We start from the raw sequence: 24271 nt of genomic DNA on the forward strand, positions 1-24271 counted from the left end.
ACTCCAGTTTTCTTAGTGATAATTTTTTTATTTATCTGTTTCATAATCAGGAATTTTTTCCCTTTTTAAAATTTCAGAATATTAAGGGTTCCGTGAGTTTTAGTTACATCCTTTGTTATTTGTACACAGTGAGTCAAAGTTATAAGTGTGCCCTTCACTCAGATAGTCTGCACTATATCCAACAGCTGTGAATTTACCACTCCCTTCCGTCCCTAGCTTGATTTTTATTGAGATTTACTTTCATGTGCGCACTTAAGTATTGATTGATTATTTCCAAACTGGTATTAAGTACATGTGCTTGTTTCTCCATTCTTGTGATGTTTCACTTAAAAGAATGGTTTCTAGTTCCATCTAGGTCAGTGGTTCTCAACCTTCCTAATGCCATGACTCTTTAATACAGTTCCTCATGTTGTGGTGAGCCCCAACCATAAAATTATTTACATTACTACTTTGTGATTTTGCTACTGTTATGAATTGTAATGTAAATATCTGATATGCAGGATCTATTAAGGTGACCCTGTGAAAGGGTCAAACAACCCACAGGTTGAGAACTGCTGCTAGGTTGTCACAAAAAATGCTAGACGCCATTTTTTAATGGCTGAGTAGTACTCCACAGTATGCATATACCACATTTCATTAATCCATTCATGTGTTGGTGGGCCCTTGGGTTGTTTCTATGTCTTTGAACTCAGCTGCTATAAACATTCAAGTGTGGGTGTCCTTTTTATAAAAGACCTTTTTTCCTTTGTCTATATACATAGCAATGGGATTGCTGGATCAAATGGTAGGTAATAATCAGGAATTTTTAAGATGATTATGCACCTGTAAAATTTTTTTTTTGAGACAGAATTTCACTTTATCACCCTCGAAGAGTGTCATGATGTCACAGCACACAGCAACCTCCAACTCCTGGGCTTAGGCAATTCTCTTGCCTCAGCCTCCTGAGTAGCTGAAAGTACAGGCGCCTAACATCCAGCTATTTTTTTGTTATTGCAGTTTGGCCGGGGCTGGGTTCGAACCCACCACCCTTAGTATATGGGGCCAGCACTCTACTCACTGAGCCACAGGCACCGCCCACACTTGTAAATTTTTAACAGAATATTATTAACAAAATAAAACAAACAATTTCCTAGATGTGAATTTCCTCACTTAAGAGGTTTTTAAAGGACATCTCTACTGTCCTCTTTGGAGGACATCACAAGTGAAACATCACAAGAATGGAGAAACAAGCACATGTACTCAATACAAGTTTGGAAATAATTCATCAACACTTTATGCACATGTGAAAATAAATCTTAATATGAAAATATTGTTGTAGTTTTTGCTTATCAGAGGTGTCAATGACAGCAGCTCTCTGCTACAATATAAAAAAGAAAAATCAAGTAAATCCAAACGAGCAAGTAGAATAGAATAGGAAGGGAAAAAGTGGGAAACGAATATCCAAAGATAAGAATAAAACCTGAAGAAATTTGTAAATGTTTATGTCATGAAAGAAAAAACTTTTAAAGATTTATTTTTAATAAAGGATACATTTATTTTCACTGTTGAGGATTTTCAACAATTTGGTCATCTGCCAGTGGAGCAGGTGAGGGGCAAAAGGACAGTTAAGAATTACTGAGCCCTCTTTCTGCTTTTTCCAGAGTAGTTTTATTCCATGGTGTTATCACAGCCTGAACTACCTTTGGCAGACCTGGTTCGGGAAACACAAGTTCTCTCCTTCACTCTCAGAAGCTATGCCAATGGGTTCACATTTTAGTAATTAACCATTCTGATTGGCTAGTTCAGAGTAACCAGTTAATTCATACCATGCCATGAGACTCACTAATCTTTTTTTCCTCCTAACTTTCCTATCAGTAGTGCCTAAATGTCTCTATTGACCCTAGCAATCATTCTTTTGCTTTATAATTCTTTCCTCTTATATCTTATCTCTGTCTTAAATCTGTGACTATTTCAAAGCTTTGTATAGCTATAAACATACAACTTATTATTTGTATCAAATGAATATCCTATCCTTAAGTAGGAATATGTTTATGTTTTATAAAAATGTCATTAAAATTCAAAGGAGGAGGTTTAATACATGATTGTGACAAATGGTTGTCTAACTTTTTTAAAGCTTCAAAGTAACTATAAAAATATTATCTTTTTTTAAAGTTGGCCAGGGATACTTTGCCCTGATCCTTTTAAAGGGAAATATGTGACCTATGACCTGGATGGAAACGTTGAACTGTATCACATAGAATTCCTGGGTGATCCCCATTCAAGATCATGGATAGATGCAACATTTGTTGGGCATTATAGTATCACATTAACGGTAGGTACAGTAACATCAATACTTTATTCTCATTGTACTTGTTTTTAATTATGGTCATTTTCCCCCTCTGATCCTAAAATATATATAATTTTTTACTTTAAGATTCATATAAACAAAATAATGTATACTAATTGTTTACATTTAAATATTCATACTTTAAAGAAGTTTTCAAAGAAAATATGGATATAAAATAGTTATGGGGGTTTTAAACTTTATTTTCCTAAAGGCAATATAATAAAAAATAATTGAAGACTTTACATAATTACCTTTTGAAACAATTTTAAGATTATTATCTGGTGATTTTTTTTTTTTTTTGAGACAGAGTCTCAAGCTGTCACCCTGGGTAGAGTGCCATGGTATTACAGCTCAGAGCAACCCCAAACTCTTGAGCTTAAGTGATTAATTCTCTTGCCTCAGCCTCCCAAGTAGCTAGGACTGCAGATGCCCACCATAATGCTTGACTATTTTTTTGTTTCAGTTGTCAATGTTGTTTAGCAGGCCCGGGCTGGGTTCAAACCCACCTGCATTGGTGCATGTGGCTGGCACCCTACCCACTAAACCTCGGGCATCACCCTATTTAGTGATTTTTTAATTCTCTTGAGAAGTTGTAGCCCTAGTTCAGAGGGAAAATTAATTACAGATTGCAACCAACTTTTCATATTTCAAATGGAATATTTCGTTATACTAACTCCTTCAGTATGTCTTTGACTATTTTTAAACTTTAAATTCCACACTACAATTAATGTATAGACTGGCCTCTCAGATTGATGAGAGTAGATGAACTCGACCTGTTTCCAAGCATTTGGTGTATAAATATAAGTCAATATTGAAACTTTCATCTGTAAATCATGCTTTTATTAGAAACCTGATAGAAAGTAGGTATTATAAATGTGAATACATTTGACTTAATTGGGATTATTTCTCTTTATGGTGAGACATACATATTCAGATATAATATATTCATATATATTTAGAGCATGTCATTTAATTCACAGTAAAATGAAACCTGTGGAAATCTGAAGTACTTTAAAATGGGCTTTACTTATACCTTTGAGATAATATAGTATTTTGTACCATTCAGTTTTAAAAGAGCTAGAGAGGAAGACTGTTTTATGTTTTAGTAAAAATATTTAAGCATGGAATAATACCACATAAATCCATTTTGTGGTAGATGTGGGTGGTGCAGTTATCTTAATATGAGGTACCTTCTCTGATGTTTTGGATGTGTTTCTAGACACTTCTGTTGGCAAGCACCAGAAGACAGAAGGAGTGTTCCTTCTGTCCTCCCTTTCTCCTTTCTGAAGAATGGAGAAACCCTCTGGCTGTTCATGAGGTTTACCTTAGAATATAACTAGGATAGCTGAGATTTCCTTGTCCCTTGGACATGAAGATACTCCAACCTATAACCTATAGTTCTATTCCCTGAATTTCCCAGGTATTTGATCTTTTGTGGTCCTCTCTACTCTGGAGCTCCTATATCCTAAAATGCTATCTCATCATTGTGCCATGTTGATCTAGATACCTTGCCTCATAAATAAAGGACTACTTACACAAAAAATAATGTATAGTAGACAATGTAGGAATTCTTAATTTTTTTAAAGAAAGTAGAAGAAGATGTAAATTGTACAAATTATCTGATTCTTTTTTCTACAACTGGGTAAAGAATAACAGATACAATTCTCACTGGCTATAGCAGACTAAATTTTACTTCATAAACTATCTCAACATAATTTTCTCCTAATTTATGTAAACTTAGTTTAACAACTAATTTAATAAATTCAGGATTTTAACTGAGTATGGACTTTTCATATATTTTTCACTGCACATGTTAAGATAGGAGAGAAATAAACTCACCTAGAAAGATATGTATTATATGCATTTATGAGAAAATTGAATATTTTTCAGTTTATATTAGAAGCATTTAATTATTGTCTTTTAATTCAATCATGTTTGTCTAGATATTGGTAGTCAATTTAACAGTCAAAGATTAACATTATTTATGACACTACTGACAATTAATATTATTGTTGACAACACGACAGTATTCAGTCACTATCTAGTCATACAGATAATAGTGTTTTCTCCTAATAAGTAGAACTACTCATTGATACACTAAGATGAGATATACTCAATAAAAAATGTTCAAAGCAGGGCGATGCCTATGGCTCAGTGAATAGGGTGCCAGCCCCATATACCTAGGGTACCGGGTTCAAACCCAGCCCCAGCCAAACTGCAATTAAAAAATGAGGGACAAAAATCCTGTAAGACCTATAGAAAATAAATAGCAAATGACAGAAATCTCTCTTTATCAATAATTACACTAAAAGTAAATGGATTAAATTATCCAATCAAAAGATAGATATTGGTATAATGAATTTTAAAAAACAAGACCTACAGTTCCAGTAATGCTACTTTCTAATTGTAGTAGTTATTGATAATGTTCATCAGAGTGTTTTAGGACCCTACCTTTCTGTTGCAGAGTAGAATTGCACATTTGGCACACATATGGTGGGATTGGGCCAGTGAGTTAGTTATTAATGAAAGTGATGAATGTCATCTCTTTGGCCATTTAACAGCTAGTCAACATCATCTAGAGTTCTTTCTTTCCCTGTGTCACAGTGAATGGTATTGTTTGAGATGTAGGTTTGGATCCTGAATGATTACAATCAGCAAAGTCATCCTGCTAAGATAGGACTGATACGCAATGTGAAGGAGATAAAAGCATTGGTTATGTAAAGCCCCTGGGATTATTCTGACATACACTGATGACAGTAGTGTGACACAGGATGTCACAGTTCTTTGTAACCTGTATCTTTAGAAGGTATATTCCTAAAATTTCACTGTTCTTCAGAATTTGGCCAAATGACTGAGATCCCATTACTCTAATTTCCCTAGTACAGTGATTTTCAACTTGTATGCTCTGTAGCACACAAGTGTGCCATGAGAGAATCTTAGGTGCTCCATGAACATTTTCAAAGATAATTAAATTTTTTTAGAAAGAAGTTGAAAGCACAGTAAGTATATTCTTTTTTTTCTCTTTTTTTTTGATCATAATTAAAGTGTGCCATGGAAGTTTAACTATAGATTCAAGTGTGCCATGAAATAAAAAAAAAAAAGGTTGAAAAACACTGCCCTAATATATAATAGAAATAATGCAACTTATTATAGCATAGTTGCTTATTAAGTAAGTACATTTTTTTTGTATAATGACAAACATATGAGTAGAAGCTACTAACTGATGACTGATACATTGAATATAAACTTAGTCTAGGAAATGTTCTCCTACAAAGGGCTCTGATGTTAGCGTGAACTACAATGACTCCAGTAACTAAAAATTTCTACAAATATTTATAGCAATTAAATATTGAGCCCATTATAGGCCAAGGATTAGGTAGATCTTTTTCATAAGATATTTAAAGTCTCACAGCAACCCCATGAAGGTAGGCATCATCACTATTTGACCTGGAAGAAACTAAGATTCAAGCTATTTGTCTAGCCTAAGGTCAATCATCTTCTAAATGATAGGGCAATGATTAAAATCAAGAAGACTAATTCCAAAGTCTTAATTCTTTATTCTTTGTATGTTATGCCAACTTATATATGCATAAGCAATAGTCTTATTTATAAATGTTATATATATTTAATTTTATTGATATATATTTATTTTTACATGTATATATAATTTTTAATGTTTTTCCATATTTGCACCTACAGTGAGAAAAATTTTTACCTTTTAATTCTTATATACATATTAAATGATAGCAATCTCTAGTAGACTTACTCTTTACTTGCTGCTTGATGTTCCCCTGTGTAGGGCTAGAAACCAAAGAAAACAAGCAGAATTCTTATATTTAAATTGTATTTTCAGTGGTGATTTCACCAGTGCATCTGGATTAACATCATATCATATTTGTGATAGTGTTTTGCATCTAAGGTTCATTACTACATAAATTCTAAGACTGTAATAAGGATTAGCAAATAAGCTTAACGACAGATCATCAGGGCTTAGCGCCTATAGCTCAACCGGCTAGGGCGCCAGCCACGTACACCTAAGGTGGCGGGTTCGAATCCCCAGCCCGGACCCGCCAAACAACAATGACGGCTGCAACCAAAAAATAGCGGGGCGTTGTGGCGGGCACCTGTGTTCCTAGCTACTTGGGAGGCGGAGGCAGGAGACTCGCTGGACCCAGGAGTTGGAGGTTGCTGTGAGCTGTAATGCCGTGGCACTCTACCCAGGGGGATAGCTTGAGGCTCTGTCTCAAAAAAAAAAAAAAAAAAAAGATAGATCATCAGGCAGCATTTTGCTCTTAACGTGATGGAGTGAAACTAGATAAGGATCTGTTGAGTCAATACACTGTAAAAATACATTTGAAAACAAAAAACAAAAACAATAAAACTTGTACCATGTTTCTACTAGCACATAATCTTATACCAATGTGTCTGTAAAATTTTGTTAATGTTATACTAATTCCATATTTGGTATAAAATTTGCTGTAATTTTGGTATGATTATCTTAAGTTTTTTGTTTATTTCTAAAAACTCTTTGGCTTTTGGCCTGGATACACATTCAGGCAATTAGAGTATATTTCCATAACTGTCATCTATTTATGAATAATCTCACAAGAAAATTTTTTGTAATAACATATATTAGGAAAAGAATAGATTTGTCATAGTGACAAATAGTAACTAAAGAGCTAGGCTTTAGAGTAAAGCTTTTGGATTTCAAGGTTGGCTTTGCTGCTTAGTAACGGTTGACCTTAGATGAGTCATTTAACCATTACAAATCCCAAATGCCTCATTTGTAAAACCGAAGTTATGATGGCATGTGCCTCATAAAATTGTTGTGAGGTTAACTGAGATAATACATGTAAAACATTTAGCATAGTGCTTATCATATAGTGAACTTTCAATACATGTTAGTAGTTATTAGTCATTGTAAGTAACAAGTTAAATAGGAAGTTAAATTATTTATTTCCCTTCCCTAGGGAACCACATCTAAAGGAGGGAGTACTAAAAAAAAATACCAAAAGCAACAAAGTGAAGAATAATATCCTTTATTTTGAATGAGATCATATGTAGAAAATGACATGATTTTAGTATTCTTTTATCAACCAGTACAGTGCTCCCAGAAGTTGAGGGACATGGAGATAGTTGGTCATCTTATTTTTTAATTTTTTTGGAACAAAGATAAAATGAGGCCATTGCTGCAATATTTTCCTAGTTTAGTGTAAACAGAAGTGCTAAGAACTATTGAAACAAGAGGTAAGTTAGAATCTTCTTACTCTGACTTTATAGTGTATAAATAAATATGCCCCAATATCAGAAATGACTCAAGAATACTTTGGATTTGTTTGATGGAATATGGAAGAACAGGAAATATTATCTTTCATATTTTTTGCAATTGAATGAAAGCAGTTTCTTTCCATATCTTTATTCTGCTTTTCTGACTCACTCACATTTATAATTGCTGACTTTGCTGCTCCAAATAAATTCTTGATTTTACTTCCGTCATCTCTAGACTTCATCTCATATGAATTTAGATAACTGTGAACTTACACTGAAGTTAAAAGTACAAGTCCAAATAATATGACTAACTTTAATTGATTTATAAAGAATGGTATAAAGTTACCTTTCTAATTGTCAATTGCAAGAAAAATGTACTAGGCATCTCCTAGATTTCTCATATTGAGTTCTCAGTGAAACATCAATATTATTTTTAAATCCCAATATATAGCTTTTTTCTCTGTTTACTAAAAGTTCTGTTTTCTGTCAAAGAAACTATGAGTCAGATCATTGTTTTTAAGCCAATATAGAAAGCTCACTGAATTTGCCTCAGAGTCATTCCCTTATGGGCAATATTGACTTATAATGAGTCCTTAATGTTGGGGTTCTTAAATTAGTAAATAGTTATAGAGTAACTTTTTAGTAAATTCTTCCATCATAGAATGGTGAAATACCAAACTCATAATCATATGAAAATCTACAGTTGTATATGTTAACCGTTTATTTTATTTTATTTTATTTTCATTAATTCTCCCCCATACCCTATTTATAAGTATCTTTCTGCAAGGGGTCAGGACAAGTGTATGAATTAGGTGAAATTCATTATTCTTAAACCCTAAACAATTCTGATTAAACTAATTTTGAAAATAAATTTTACAATTCTCAATTCTTTATCATTTTGTTAGCTCATAAAATATGTACTAGATTTCCTACCTGTTCTTATGATTTTACCATTAAACATATAATCTTAGCATCTGACTATAATAAATACAACTACTGCTTTCTCATAAATACATATTCTATTTAAAAAAAGGAAATGTGGTATAAAAAATAGCATCCAAGTTTACTTTCTTTTAGGTTCAGGTCTTGCTGTCCATTAATGCTGCCACTTAAAATCCTTTAGGTCAATCATGATGTTTTTAAGGCTCAGGGAAAATGAGCACATGCTTATTTTCTTGGCTGATTTAAACCTGTACATTTCTCCTGTTCTTTAATGTCTCTAGCTGAAACAGTCAGCTTGGATAGAGCAGTAGGAAATAACAGCATGTTAGATAAGCACTGGCCTTAAAAATTATCTATCAGTTGTATGTTCATTTGCTTCCTGTGCTGTATATATCAATATATTATTAATATTTCACTATCATTTTTAGATGGCAGTGTTTAAAGATGTTCTCTTACTATAGACTTAATGATATATTTAATTTTACAAAATAAAATTCTATAATTTGAAATCAGGATATGTAAAATATTTTTAAACTGAGCACAATCAAATGTGAATTGTTTTTATCTTTTTTGAAGATTGTAATCAAATGTATGTACCATAAAATTTGTCATTTTAACCATTTAAAATGTATAATTTTCTGGTTATGTAAGTTTTTAACTGCCAGTTAATAGTCCTAAGAAAAAAAAATTCCTAAGCAACATCTTAGTGACCTGATACGAAAAAATGCTATATGACAGTTTCATCATTTTCAACATCATTTTTCATGGTGTGAGCTAAGAGTTCTTTATTAACACCATCTCTAAGATTCATGCAATAGAATTAATTGCCTTGTGGTGAAATTTATCACTTTTCTTGTGGTTGTGTACACAAAGTCTGGAGTTGGGTTGCCTATGTATGAATTACACTTCTGTCTTATTAATTATGTATACTTGGACAAGTTCTAAACTTTATGCCTCATCTTTCTCCTCTATAAAATGAGGATAATGGTGCCTATTTTATAGCTTATTAGAAAGGTAAATAAGTTATATGTGACATGCTTAAGATAGTACCTGGCAATACTATGTAGACAATGGATAGATTAGTAAGTGAAAAATAATAACAGGCTCTTAAATAATAAGATTCCTATAGAAATAAAATATGTACTCAGTCAACTCCCACCATAAGGAATGAGTTCTCATCTCATTTTCTTGGACTACAAAGACCAAATGATAATCTTTTGTGATCTTCATTCATTGTTAAGAAAGTTGAGGCTTGGGTTAAGTGACTTGCCTAATTGAGGTCACCCACCAACAGAACTGAGACTTAAGCCCAGATCTTATAATTACAGACATCAGGTTTTTATATTATATGTCAGCCTGCTTGGAAATTTACTTTAGGACATCTGCTTCGAATCTTCAGAGACATACCAAACTCATAACATACCAAGCTATCATCTACAAACTGGAAAACCATAAAGGCCTTCTTACTGATCTCTATTTGTTAATTCAACCGGCTTGATTAATTAACTTAGCCTTTACATCAGGTTTTTTTAAAGTTGGACAAAGATGTTAAAGATGTTTTCTTCATACTTGGCTTATTGATTTTTTCTGCAGTGGATATGGGGGATCTTTATGCTATCATTAAAACCTAGGAATTATTTCATTGTCTTGTAACATTTACTACATTTGTAGTAAATGGTTATTATTAATGCAGATGTTGTTATTCTCATGCTAAGGTTTTTGAAAGCTTAAGGGATTTTTTTTGGTGCATTTTTTTTTTATTGTTGGGGATTCATTGAGGGTACAAGAAACCAGGTTATATTGACTGTATTTAATTGTGTCCCACCCCAAAATATGTGTCACACATGGAGAACCCCACCTCCTCCCTCCTTCCCTCTCTCTGTTCTTCCTTTTGCCCATCCCTCTCCTTCTTTCCCTCTCTCTGCTCTCCTCTTCCTCTACCCACCACCATGTACTAGGTCATTAATTGTCCTCATATCAAAATTGAATACATAGGATTCTTGCTTCTCCATTCTTGTGATGCTTTACTAAGAATAATGTGTTCCACTTCCATCAAGGTTAATACAAAGGATATAAAGTCTCCATTTTTTTTAATGGCTGAATAGTATTCCATGATACCACAGCTTGTTAATCTATTCCTGGGTTGGTGTGCGTTTAGGCTGTTTCTACATTTTGGCAATTATAAATTGAGTTGTGTAAACAGTCTAGTGCAAGTGTCCTATGGTAAAAGGATTTTTTTTCCTTCTGGGTAGATTCCCAGCAATGGGATTGGAGGATCAAGTGGGAGGTCTAGCTTGAGTTCTTTGAGGGTAGTCCATACTTCCTTTTGTATGGAAACAGAAAAAAAAACCATATGGCTAAGGCAGTTCTTACAAAGCCAGAGGCATCAGCATTCCAGACTTTAGGCTGTACTACAAGGCCATTGTGGTCAAAAAAGCATGGTACTGACATAAAAATAGAGACATAGACATTTGGAATCAAATAGAAAACCAGGAAATGAAACTAACATCTTACAGCCACCTAATCTTTGATAAACCAAACAGGAACATACACTGGGAGAAAGAGTCCCTATTCAATAAATGGTGCTGGGAGAACTGGACATTCACATGTAAAAGATTAAAACTGGACCGGCACTTTTCTCCACTCACTACAATTGATTCAAGATGGATAAAAGACCTAAATTTAAGGCATGAAACGGTAAAAATCCTCAAAAAAAGAATAGGAAAAACACTGGAAGATATCAGCCTGGGGAAAGACTTTATGAAGAAGACTTCCATGGCAATTGCAACAACAATATAAATAAACAAATGGACCTAATTAAAGTCTTCTTTACAGCAAAGGAGACAACTACCAAAGCAAATAGACAACGGACACAATGGGAAAAAATATTTGCATATTTTGAATCAGACAAAAGCTTGATAACTAGGATCTATAGAGAACTGAAATTAATCCACATGAAAAAAGCCAACAATCCCATATATCAATGGGCAAGAAAGATGAATAGAACCTTCTCTGAAGAAGACAGATGAATGGCTAGCAAACATATGGAAAAATGCTCATTGTCCCTAATTATTAGAGAAATGCAAATCAAAACCACCTTAAGATATCATCTAACCCCAGTGAGAATGGCTCACATCACAAAATCTTAAAACTGCAGATGCTGGTGTGGATGCAGAGAAAAAGGAACACTTTTATACACCTGGTGGGACTGCAGACTAAGACTAATACAACCTTTATGGCTTAAGGTTTTTTATTTGCTTGTTTGTTTCCTTTCTCTACTATCGGTCCTCAAACTTGCTGGTCATCATATTCTGTTGCATGTTTCCTTAAAAGTACATATTCCTAAACCTGCTTTCCTCAGTGAATCACAAGAACCATTCGAATAGCAGATTATTTCCCACAAATAATCTATTTTCTCTGTTACTGGAATTAGCTGAAGGAAATATTTATATGAATGTGTATTAAATGTATTGTATTTACTTTGTGGAAGGTATGGATGTGTTTATGAATTTGTAATACTAAAGAAGCCAGACAAAATTGGGGCAAAATTGTGACATAGGTCCCCTTGTGCTTTTAAGTATGTTTCTCCTTTTGGTTGTACCTGATTTTTTCCCCACTATGAGAGCTGAAACCCTCTCACTTTCTCCCTCTTCTCATACATGACTTAGCTTAACGGCTGAAAAGTGACCTCTCTCGCTTCTCAAAATCTGATTTCAAGTTCATCACATAAATGGCTGACATATTGGTAGTATAAAAATCATTTTCTAAAGGATATTACTCCAGATAATGGACCGACCTAAAATTTCTGGTGCTCTTTTTTTTTCTTAAAACCACATGCAACATTTGTATATTCTCTTAATGGAAAAAGAGCTTAAACATTCAAAATACTTAAATACATGTTAAAACATAGGTTAATAAAAAAGCTTACTAGTACCTTATGATTTTTCAGATTTGTCCACTGGGGCCATTTAATCTTAAACTGCTCAGTTTCCTGCCTCTTACTGTTACCCCCAACATTGCAGTGAGTACCCACTCAGGAGTTTGGTCTCCTATTTTGGGACCTCTTATTATTGCAAGCCCCATAATAAAATTATTCTGCAAAGATTTGACTTTGAGATTTCCTGATTCCTTCATTCTGCCCAGTTTCTCCTCTAGTGCTCATTGCCTTCTTGGTATTGTTTCTCAATCTAATATAAAGGATCACACTAAATGGCACTATACCTTTTTTTTTTTTTTTTTTTGCAGCTTTTTTGGGTCACATTTTCCAGTGGCATGGAGTGGGGGACTTGAGCTATTTTAATCTTAAACTCCTGCTAAGTTAGAGTAAGCAAAACTAGTGTTCGTGTCTATAGGAAACACAAACAGAACAAAAAACAACAAAATAAACTTTTAAAAGCAATATTTGCTTCAAGTGTTGATTAATTTGAACAAGCTGTCTAAATAATCTAGGATTGATTATATAAAGATTATATGAACTTATATCAAACATGACAGATGTGAGGGAGGGCAGACATTAAAGGAAGTCAAGGAAACTAAAGCTATAATTCTATAGTTTCTGGTGCACATGGGTGTGATGTAGCTATCTTCCAGTGTGCATCAAAGGGACAGGAATGTTTTTATTGTCTGGATTACTGGTTGGTATTGCAGAAATTGAATTTAAGGTAGACAAGATATGTTTCTGATTAACTTTCTACTGAATTTCTTTAAGTGAAAATGCTCTGCTCAACAGAGGAAAAGAGTGATCATAGTAAATAGTGAAATGTGTGGTTAGTTGGTGAGCTGCACTCCGTCTTTCAATGTATAAATAGCATCAGTTGCTTAAGACCCTAGGCCTAGTATTTTATAGTAGGAGGTAGTGTTGGTCCTCAAACATTTAGCAGGGACACATTCCAAAGAACAAACATTTTGTTTTTCTTTAGATTATAAAATCTATGATTTATATTCCCCATATTTCTAAAGCTTATAATGTAACAATTTAAGTATTTGAAGTAATTTCAATAAATTTATGAAGCTCAATAAAGCAATTTCTAAGTACATATGATTTAAATTTTCTAAATTATAAGCACTTGTATTTGCAGTTAATTTTAATACTGAGTAACCAATATTTGAATTGATAATTTTAGATTGTGGATATTGTCATTGTATCTAAAGGATTGTGGTAAATTAGGTTCTACCCTTCCCCCAAATAGGTCATACTAGGAAGCATTTGATCAAGTTATTTTACATACTTAATTACCTTAATTTTAAAATTAGGTACTGTTTTTTTACGTAACATTACCAGTTGAAATATGACATATTGTTTCAGAAAAAAAGTGTTACATATGTTATAGGATATATCAGCGATTCATGAAGCACTTTAATGATCTGAATTTTATACAAAAAAATGCAATTCTATATTATCTTAGAAGTAATAGCACCATAATACCAAATGGTCATTGGGCTTATAAATTTTTCATTACCTTTGTAGAAGGTATTCTCATAATTGAAGATTAAAATGTGGCAGTCTTTTATATTCATCTCCAGTTTTCTGACAGGGTTTTAATCATACCACCTTGCACAAAATATGTCTGTTTACAGTGCTCAATAAATATTTATTAAGCTGCTATTATCTGAGACTCTTCCAAGTTCAGAAGTGAACAAAAAAGACAAAATTCAGTGTCCTAATGGGACTTAAGTTCATGAAATAAGACATATAGTAAACAAATAAATAAGAAAAAGATACAACATGTTAGTTATTTCTGAATGCTATACAGAAAAATTAGGAGTGACAATAGGCAGAGGGGAAAATATAGGGGTGGGAAAGAAAGACTATCACTTCTCTATCTATTCAGGTACTTAAAGCCCTATAATTAGGAAATTTTCCTTTCAGGCAAGCAAACACCAGTGATTGGTTGATAATAATTCTTGTTTTGATTATATTTTTTCTTGTATTCCAAAAAGTAGCCAGGTCCCTTAGAGTCCCTCATCTTAAGGTAGTTTTCGTTATGAGGGTTAAACGCAGGGCTGGCGGGTATTTCTGATCTGAGTTCTTTGAGGGTAGATTGGGAACAGAGAGGCCAGTGCCTCTGAGAGAAGGGCAGGTACATCAAGGCAGAAAAGGTACTCTCTGACTTCGAAGAGGAGAAGAGACAAAAGTCTGTCAGTATCCTGGGCAAGTAGCAGTATCTTGGAGAAGAATACCACCATGGGGCACACAGGAAGGTTGAACCTGTGCCTTCAAGATTCTTTTGTCCACGTGTGGCAAAGAAGCTGTTGGGCTTCCTGATTTCAAGGGACCTGAACAAAGGTATTATTATTTATATAACCATGATGGGACTTCACTTACCAGGCAGCACCTTTTGGGGACAATTCCTTGCCAATTTATGTGATCCTAGGGAAAGTAAAGAGTGGCTTCCAAATGACTGAAATCAAATTTCTTCTTATTTTGGTTAGATGAATCCTGTCACTTTTTTCCCCCTCCACCAAAAATTTAATAAAACTGATTGAGAAAACTTAAGTTGCCACAGTAATATAGACATACTAAAATATATAATATCCTATCTTGGGATTACAGGATTTATTGGAGTTTGGTGATCATAGTGCTCAACCCTTCCTATGGTGTCATTTGAAGTCACTGGTTTCAATCCTTGACTTTATAAGCTTTTACTTCCTTGGGAGTTTACTAAAAAGAAGCCTTGAAATTTTCTTCTTAAGCATATTTTAAAATTTGTGTTTTGCTTTGGGGTGGGAAATAAACTAACTTGAAAATTCTAAAATTATTAGATATACCCAGATTTTGGTAAAAGACAAACATCTTAAGAACTTTAAACTGAGGACAAAACTAATTGTTTTTACATTGCAAAGTGAGATACAATTGTATGTATATGGGCCTTACAAAAGAGGTACCAAAATTGCCTGTACTCATTAGCTCAATTTATATAGGAATATAAAAGGTTTGATGTTGAGTATATAGCTATTTCTTTAGTTAAAATGTTGGTATGCTATGGTATTTTCCCAGTAAGTCTTACCTCCCTATGTTTGGAAAAGGAAAGATGGTCATTACTCATGCATATAGTACAAGGGCTTTTTTGAGTGCTTGATGCATATATACCTTGGGGCTTAATAAAATAGCATATTGGTGTCTACTTTCCCCCGAGAAATCTACAAGATGACACTTTCTGGTTATCACAGCTGAAGAGAAATGGTAGCACTGGGAAATGGCCAGCATTCCCAAGTTGGGAGGGATAATTTTGCTAGACAACATGGGTTATTTCAAATGGGTCTCCACCAAAAAGGCCTTTCTGCCCGCTAAGCAGGAAAATGGTAATAAGATATAGGTGTCAAAGCAAACAGCTTAAAGAAATAAATACATTGTCTCTGTTAAGGACATTGCAATTAGAGATTGCAACTAGAACATTGTTCCTAGTTGGGAGATTGGGAGACTTACTCACTAAAAGCCACACAGAGTGCCCCACAATAAAGAATACTTTAAGCCCAGAGGCACCAATCCCAAACTACTATAATAGAAGACAAATAAACACATTTTCTGCAGTTTTTTTTTTTTTCTGTTCCCCACATCTAACCCTTTCAACCCTGGGGAACTGAGAAAAGGGGGAGGGGAGAGAAAAATAATTACCTGGAGGATGAAGAGAACCGCCACCCTAAAGTATAGCCCTAGCTTGTGGAGCATATGAATTTTAACTTAAAATAAAGTTCGGAATTTTGCCTCTAATATTCTGGCAGATGTTTTAGTTTTTGAATTTTGGGGTACTAGAATTAACTGAAAGACATTTTGTTATTTGGGTTTCATCAGAAAAATCACAGGAACAATGGAAGTGTTTGAATGGCAGTCCCTTTCTCCTTCAGCTTGAGTTCTGTTTTCAATAGTATTTGGTTTGGGACAATTACTTGTTAAATATGAATTATCTCTTTGACTGATAGCTAGAAAGGTAAACATAAATGTTTTCATGCTTTCAAAAGACAGGTCTGGTTTTTTCAAAGGTAGGTTTTACCCTTAGTTGAGGCTTACTTTTGAAGTAGCATTGTTTCCTTTGCTAACTTATTTCTAAAATGTAAACTTTTAAGTTGAACATTTATCTCATTAAGTACTATAGTATTTTTAAATTTTACTTAATCACAATGTTATTACTGTAATTCATTCTAGCATGATGTTTATTAGTCCTTCACAAACCTTGTCCTAATAATTAGTAAATGGAATGAATCTATTATGTTTAGTGGGATGTCAAGTCTTCTTGTCAACCCAGAAGCTTGTCCTTGGTAGATTCCAATCGAAAGATGTGATAATGTCTCAAAGAGGCAAGTTTATGAAGATGATTTCAAGTATACTATTTTTGGTAGCTGTTGCAGAATAGTTCAATTAAATAAATGTGAATCCTTTCAATATGTATTGAAAAGTGCATGAACTCATTTGACTGAATATTTTGTTCAAATTAGAGGAAAAGTTGGTTGTTCAGGAAGGAAATTAGGAGTTTTAAAATATGTATATATGTATAATTGCTACTATTATTTAATATTGTCCTGGTCTAATTGGCTAATATATTTAGTCAAGGTAAGAAGCAAAGGTATACATATAAGGAAAGATGAAGCAAATATACATGATTAGTAGATGATTGCCTGGAAAACTCCTGGAACTCATCATTAGTAGATGATTAGTAGATGATTGCCTGGAAAACTCCTGGAACACAAATGGAAAAACTATTATAAAAAATAGAAGAACCATTAAAAAACGTGAAAAAATTCAGTTATGTGTCAGATTATAAAATTACTACACAGAATTAATCAGTGTGAAAATATGAAGAAATTAAAATTCTCATTTATAATAGCAACACTGGTATAAGCCTAAGAAACAATTACAAGATCTGCATGAATAAAACTTTAAAATGCTACCAAATATCAGAGAATAAAATCTGAGTAAATGGAAAGATATAATTCTCTTCTTGGGTTGGAAGATTTAATATGGAAGGAAGATGTTAGTTCTCCCTAAATTAATATTAAGGCAATCTTGACTAAAAAATACATAACTTAAAATGAACTATAGTTATTCTAAAATTTGTAGGAAGATTTAACAAGAGAGAGAGTTAGGCCTATAAAATATAAAATATATAATAAATAGCTTCAATTGTTAAAGCAGTTTGGTACTAATAGTAATTTGACAGATTAATAGAATGATGTAGAGATATCACAAATAAATTCAAAAGTAGTTGGACATATAGTTAATGATTAAGGTTGTATTCAAAGATGTAAGAAAAGTGGTTTAATAGGGAGCGGTGCCTGTGGCTCAAAGAAGTAAGGCGCCAGCCCCATATGGGAGAGGTGGTGGGTTCAAACCCAGCTCCAGTCAAAAACTGCAAGAAAAAGAAAAGTGCTTTAATGAATAAGTGGTATGGTTATTAAATGGTTACAAATTGTTAGATACTTAGGAAAAAAATAAAGTTGGAGCTGTACCTTACATTTACATTCAGACTAGTTCTAGACAGATGAAAGATTTAAACAAAAGAAAAAGTACAAATGTACTAAAAAATAGACTATAAACAGAGGAAGATATTTGTGACACATATAGCAAAGGGCTTATTTCTTTAATATAGGAAAATCTTATATAAATCTATAATAAAAAGACTAATATGCATTTTAACACAGGATTTGAACAGTCATTCCATATTAAAGATAATACAAATGGCTTTTAAAAATATGAAAAGTTAGTCATAATTTTTCAATTTAAGAAATGAAAATGATAATAAGAAAGAAATAACATTCTTCCCTTAAAAAGTTTGACACAGTTCTAAAAGCTTGAAACAGAAGTATTATATAAAGTGCAGGAAAATATATTATTTGTGGCTTTATAAACTGTGATCTCATTTAAGAGTGATTTTATAATGGCTTCCAAAATTTAAAATATACACATGTTAAACTTGGTAATTTAATGCCTAGAAAGTTATCTTTCAGTACACTCTCACAGGGGTAAAATGACATATGGCCAAATTTTTTTTTTTTTTTTTGAGATAGAGTCTCATTTTGTTGCTCTCAGTAGAGTGTCATTGGGTCTTAGCTCACAGCAACCTCAAACTCTTGGGCTCAAGTGATTTTCATGCCTCAGCCTTCCAAGTAACTAGGACTGCAGGCTCTTGTCACAATGCTTGGCTATATTTTTAGAAACAAGGTCTCTCACTCTTGCTCAGGCTGGTCTCGAACCACCTGCCTTGTCTAGAGTGCTAGGATTACAGGCATGAGCCACTGAGCCCGACTTGCAGCATTGTCTCAAATAACATAATATTAGAGACACCTTAAATGTCCATCACCGAGGAATTTTTTAAATAGATAATGGTGCATTTATATTACATATGTCAACATATATACATTTATTCCCTCATTTCTTTGGTTATCTCATCTAATTTCTTGACTTAAATGAAAAACTTTGTGTTTGTATTTGTAATCCCCAAATTTTATCTGCATTTGAGTTTCCTCTACTGAATTTTCTTAGCTACTTAACACCTTCACTTGGATGTCTTAGGTTTTTAAGTAGGAAATGTCTGATTGCCTTAAGTACTAATCTTGACAGTTGATCTCTCTGACATTTCACTTTTAGACTTCTTGTTTTATTTTTATTGTGAAGGTACATCCTCATCCTTTCAAATCCACATTTTGGCTTGTGATTATCTTTATAGCAAGCTTTATGAAACCATGGATAAGTAAAAATTCATGTAATTTTCCAATATGAGTTCCCCTATGGAACCAATGCAGTGTAGACAGCTTGAAATATCAACAACATATTTGGGAAGGATGTGGCTAATGAACACAGTACATCAATGGGTTGAGAAGTTCCATTCTGGTGATTTTACTCTTGAAAATGAGCTACAGAGGAGATCTGAGACCAAAGTGCAATGAGCTGAAAGCTGTAGTGGAATCAAATCCATCTCAACCTACATGTGAATTAGCAGCAAGGTTTGACATTACTAGTCCGAGAATATTGGACCATTTGAAACAAACCAGCAAAGGTAAAGAAATTGGATAGATGGGCTCCTCAAGAATTAAACAAGAGTCAGAAGAGAACTCGTCTTGAAGCTTGCCTTTGCCTTTACAATATAAAGACATTTGTACACTGTATTGTTACCTAGTTGCTGGTCCAGGACTGGTATTATTCACTACAGCTTCATAAAACCTAGTCAATAGATTAAAACAGATGTCTACTACAACTAAATGGATAAAATGATGCTTGCGATTAAGCAGCTAAGACTGGTTAATAGAGACAGGCCAATCCTCTTGCAAGGCAACACTTGACCACATGTCTCACAAACAAAGCTGTTCAAACTATAGATCCTGCACCAAATGCCTACTACTTCTTCCTGGCTTTGGACCACTTCTTGCAAGGAAAAATATTCTGTTCTCAACAAACTATGGAAAGTACCTTTAACCACATTGCCACTTTTCTCCAGACTTCTTTGCTTCTAGCATACCCAAGCTACTGTTAAGATGGCAGAACTGTGTTGATGGTTTAGGTGCAAACTTTGATTAATTATACTGCTTCTTGTTTGAGGTATAATAAATTAAACTTTTAACTTGAAATTGAACATTTCATACTTAATGACCTAATTTAATTATCATAATTATCCTCCTCTTGTATGTTGGTACATCTCATACTCAACATGTCTGAAATCTTGATCTCCCTCCAAATCTCACTTTCTTGACACCTTGCTCCATCTCACTAGATAGAAAATTCTATCCTTTTATCTACTCAGTTTCAAAGTTCCAGAGTCATCTTCAGCTTCTCTCACAACCAATTTTCAGTTAGTCAGGAAAGTCTTTTTGTTCTACTCTCAAATTATGTCCAGAATCCTAACTTTTTTTTTTACCATAGTAGCTCCTACTACCCTGTTCCACACCACCACCATCATTTCGTGCATGGATTATTGCAATAGCCTCTTAAACAGTTGTCCTGCTTCTGTACTTCCCTCTGTATAGCCTATCCTAATTAAAGCATCCAGAATTATTGTTGTAAAATATTATACCAAGTCAAATATTATTCTTTTGCTCATAACTCTCCAAGTGGCTCCCATTTCACTCAGAGTAACAGCCAAGGACCCTACAATGGCTTGTAAGGACCTCTATGATGATCTGGCCTTTGTTAATATTCCAAAATCGTTTCCTATTGATACCTTTCACTTCATGATTCAGACTCAGCTTTCTTGGGAACATACCTGTATTCTCCTACATTAGAGGATTTTTTTCTGCCTCAGGTGGTCTTTACTTGGATGTTTATATGGCTAACTCCTTAAGTTCCTTCAGGGAGGTTTTTGTTCAAAGTTAGTTACCTTTTCAATGAGTATTACTTGTACTTGTAGTCTATTCAACACTTGTGATCACACTTACCTTGCCTTATCTTTTCTTTATTATGTAGGGCTTATCACCTCTTATACTATAGACTTATTTCTTTTTTTTAATTTAATTTTTATTAAATTTAACTGTATACATTTATGGGGTCCAATGTAATTATTTGATATACAATGTAGAATGCTTAAATCAAACTGATTAACATAATCATTTCCTCACTTATTTTTTGTGGTAACACATTTATAATATACTCTTTGTTTTTTTGAAATATACCCTTGCATTGTGCACATTAGGTGAGATCCCACCAAATACCCTCCCTTCACTTGTCTTTCCTTCTCTCCTCCCCTACCCCTCCTCTCTCCTCCTTCTTTAAGAACTATATTTGTGGTTTATGATTCATATGACTGTGTAAGTGATTATATATTGGTTTCATAATATTATTGAATACATTGGATACTTTTTTCCCCATTCTTGACATACTTTACTAAGAAGAATATGTTCCATCTCCATCCAGGTAAACATAAAAGATGTAAACTCTCCATCTTTTTAATGGTTGCATAGTATTCCATGATATATATATACCACAATTTGTTAATTTATTCTTAGGTTGATGGGAAATTGGGCTGCTACCATGACTTGGCAATTATTAATTGGGCTATAGTAAACATTCTGATGCAAATGTCATTTTTGTAAAATGATTTTTGTTCATCCAGGTAGATATACCTAGTAATGGAATTGCAGGATCAAATGGTAGGTCAACTATTAGTTCCTTGAGAATTCTCCATACTTCTTTCCAAAAAGGCTATATTGATTTGCAATGCCACCAGCAGTATTGAAGTGTTCCTTTCTCTCCACCACATCCATGACAGCATCTGCAGTTGTGGGATTTTGTGATGTGGGCTAATCTTACTGGAGTTAGGTGATATCTCAAAATGGTTTTGATTTGCATTTCTTTGATAATTAAAGATGATGAGCATTTCTTCATGTGTTTGTTGGTCCCTTAACTTATTTCTTGTGCTTGTTGTAGATTGTTCTTATAGGAAAATTTAAACTTTGTTTTCTTCAATGATAGATCCTGAAGATATGTGGAACCAATAAATTATTATGCAAGTCAGTCTTAAAACTTAAGTATATATAACTGTTTATTGCATTCTATAAAAATTTGTGTATTATATAAATTATATGAATACTTAGAAATTCATACAGTCTCTCTGGAAGACTATAACAGAAACTGATAGTAATGGTTGCCTTTGGGAGAAACTGTACTTGGAAGAGAAGGAAGACACATTCTATATTGTTGGTATTTGCATATATCACTTCTTCAATTAAAAAAAACTAGTTTAAAAATATAATGCACAATGAGTCTAATTTCTGGAATCCAGTATTCTTTATAAAGTAGAGCTTTAGAAAATATTAACATGTATTGCCACTAGGTGGCACATGCCCACTGATAAGCTTTTAAACACTTGCAGATATAAGTTTTGAACAAAGATTTTCAGTTGCCCCCTAACTTGCCAAATTATTTATTTTAGGTTCATCCCACTTGTTTTCCTAAAGAAAAAATTTTAACTATTTGCTTATACTATTCCTATGGGGACTAGGGTAGCTAGTAGCTATTAGTGTAGCCTTAAAGAGATTTTCACTATAATTTCTTAATGTCATGATATATGAGTTGCAAAAATGTTTTAAATATGCAAGAATTAGTTTAGATTCCTAAAATAATTCTACATTTCCAATGTTTGTATCTGTCTATATTTTTATCTTTTCTTTCTATGAAATAACTTACTGATGAAATTTATAGATCCTGTGTATCAAAGTAGATTTTTATTTGTATTTGTTGTTTCACTGCTTTTATGCCAAATTAATCTGTTCCCAGGACCAATGGGAATGCAATGATATAATATAGTATGCAGTGATATTAGGATACTACATAACATACAAAGATGAATAGTATGGAAGATGCAAAAATAAAATATTATTTATTGCCTCTATCTTCATGGACCTTTGATTTTATGGATGGTAGCAGTCATGAACACAAATAACTATAATACAAGCCAGAATGTAGTAAGTCACTAAAATAAATATCAAGTGTATTGAGAGTATACAGTTGATATGGGGACATCAAGAAAGTTATGGCATTTGCAAAGAACCTACATATATAGTTGCATTTTCTGAATTAATAAGTATGAGTATTATATAGATTTACATTTCTGTATAAAGAGTGAGTTATTTTATACATCTGAGATAAAGATATGATCTTTATATACAGGTGGCAAATATACATTAATATAATAACTATCCGTATTCTTTTGCTGGTAAAGTTTTCAAAAAGAAAATGATGGCATGCATTTTATAAACTTAAACATTAAAAACATTATAAAAAACTTTTTTTTTAATTTTTGGACTTTTTTTTTGTTGAATCATAACTGTGTACAATTAAGGGGTATAATGTGCTAATTTGATATACAATGTAGAATGATTACATCAAATTGATTAACATAACCATCACCTCACTTACTATTTGTTGTGTTAAAACATTTACACTCTACTCTTAATAGTTTGAAATGTATCATTGTGCACAATAGGTGAGGTCCCACCAGATACCCTCCCTCTTCCTGGCCTCCTACCTCCCTTCCTCTCTCCCTCCTCTTCCCTCCTTCTTTCTGGATAAAAAATGCTCAATATCTTTAATCATCAGAGAAATGCAATCAAAACCATTTGAGATTAGCCCACATCACAAAATCCCAAAACTACAGATGTTGGAGTGTATTGGACAGAAGGAAACACTTCTACACTGCTGGTGGAAATGTAAGCTAATATGGCCTTTCAGGAGAGAAGTTTGGAGAATACTCAAGGAGCTAAAAGTAGACCTAACCATTTAATCCTCCAATTCCTCTATGAGCTATATATCCAGATGATCCAAAATCATTTTAAAACAAATACATTTGCACCAGAATGTTTATTTCAGCCCAATTCATAATTGCCAAGTCATGGAAGCGGCCCAAATGCCCATCAACCCATGAATGGATTAATATACCATGGAATACTATGCAGCCATAAAAAGGATGTAGAATTTACATCTTTTATGTTTTCATGGATAGAAATGCAACATATTCTTCTATGTAAAGTATGTTAAGAATGGGGAAAAGTATCCAATGTACTCAATACTATTATGAAACCAATATATAATTATCTACACATTCATACAAATGATAAAACACAATTTTTTGTTATGTTTTAAAATAACATTGGAAAAATTATTGGACTAGAAAGTTTTTACGGTAATTTTTGACCCAGAGATTCTTTGCCTATTTTTCTTTACAGGCTATATTTTTGGGAAACTAAATAAATATTTATAAAATGTGTTATATCTAAGCAGAATAACTTATTGAGTTCTTAATATGCCAGAAA

The 24271-nt window shown here is 33.2% G+C and overlaps 1 protein-coding gene across 1 annotated transcript in view; it reads left to right on the forward strand.

Annotated features, from left to right (window-relative positions):
- ZCWPW2 (zinc finger CW-type and PWWP domain containing 2) overlaps window positions 1-24271 on the forward strand; it is a 104283-nt gene that overhangs the window by 24257 nt on the left and 55755 nt on the right. The window contains exon 2 of the mRNA XM_012804838.1: window positions 2152-2311. Coding sequence (XP_012660292.1) covers window positions 2152-2311 — 160 coding nt within the window. The remainder of the gene's footprint in view (window positions 1-2151; window positions 2312-24271) is intronic.

The sequence above is a fragment of the Otolemur garnettii genome, unplaced genomic scaffold (genome assembly GCF_000181295.1).
Source record: "Otolemur garnettii isolate 467f Iridium unplaced genomic scaffold, OtoGar3 scaffold00002, whole genome shotgun sequence".
In the NCBI taxonomy this organism is placed as follows: Eukaryota; Metazoa; Chordata; class Mammalia; order Primates; family Galagidae; genus Otolemur; species Otolemur garnettii.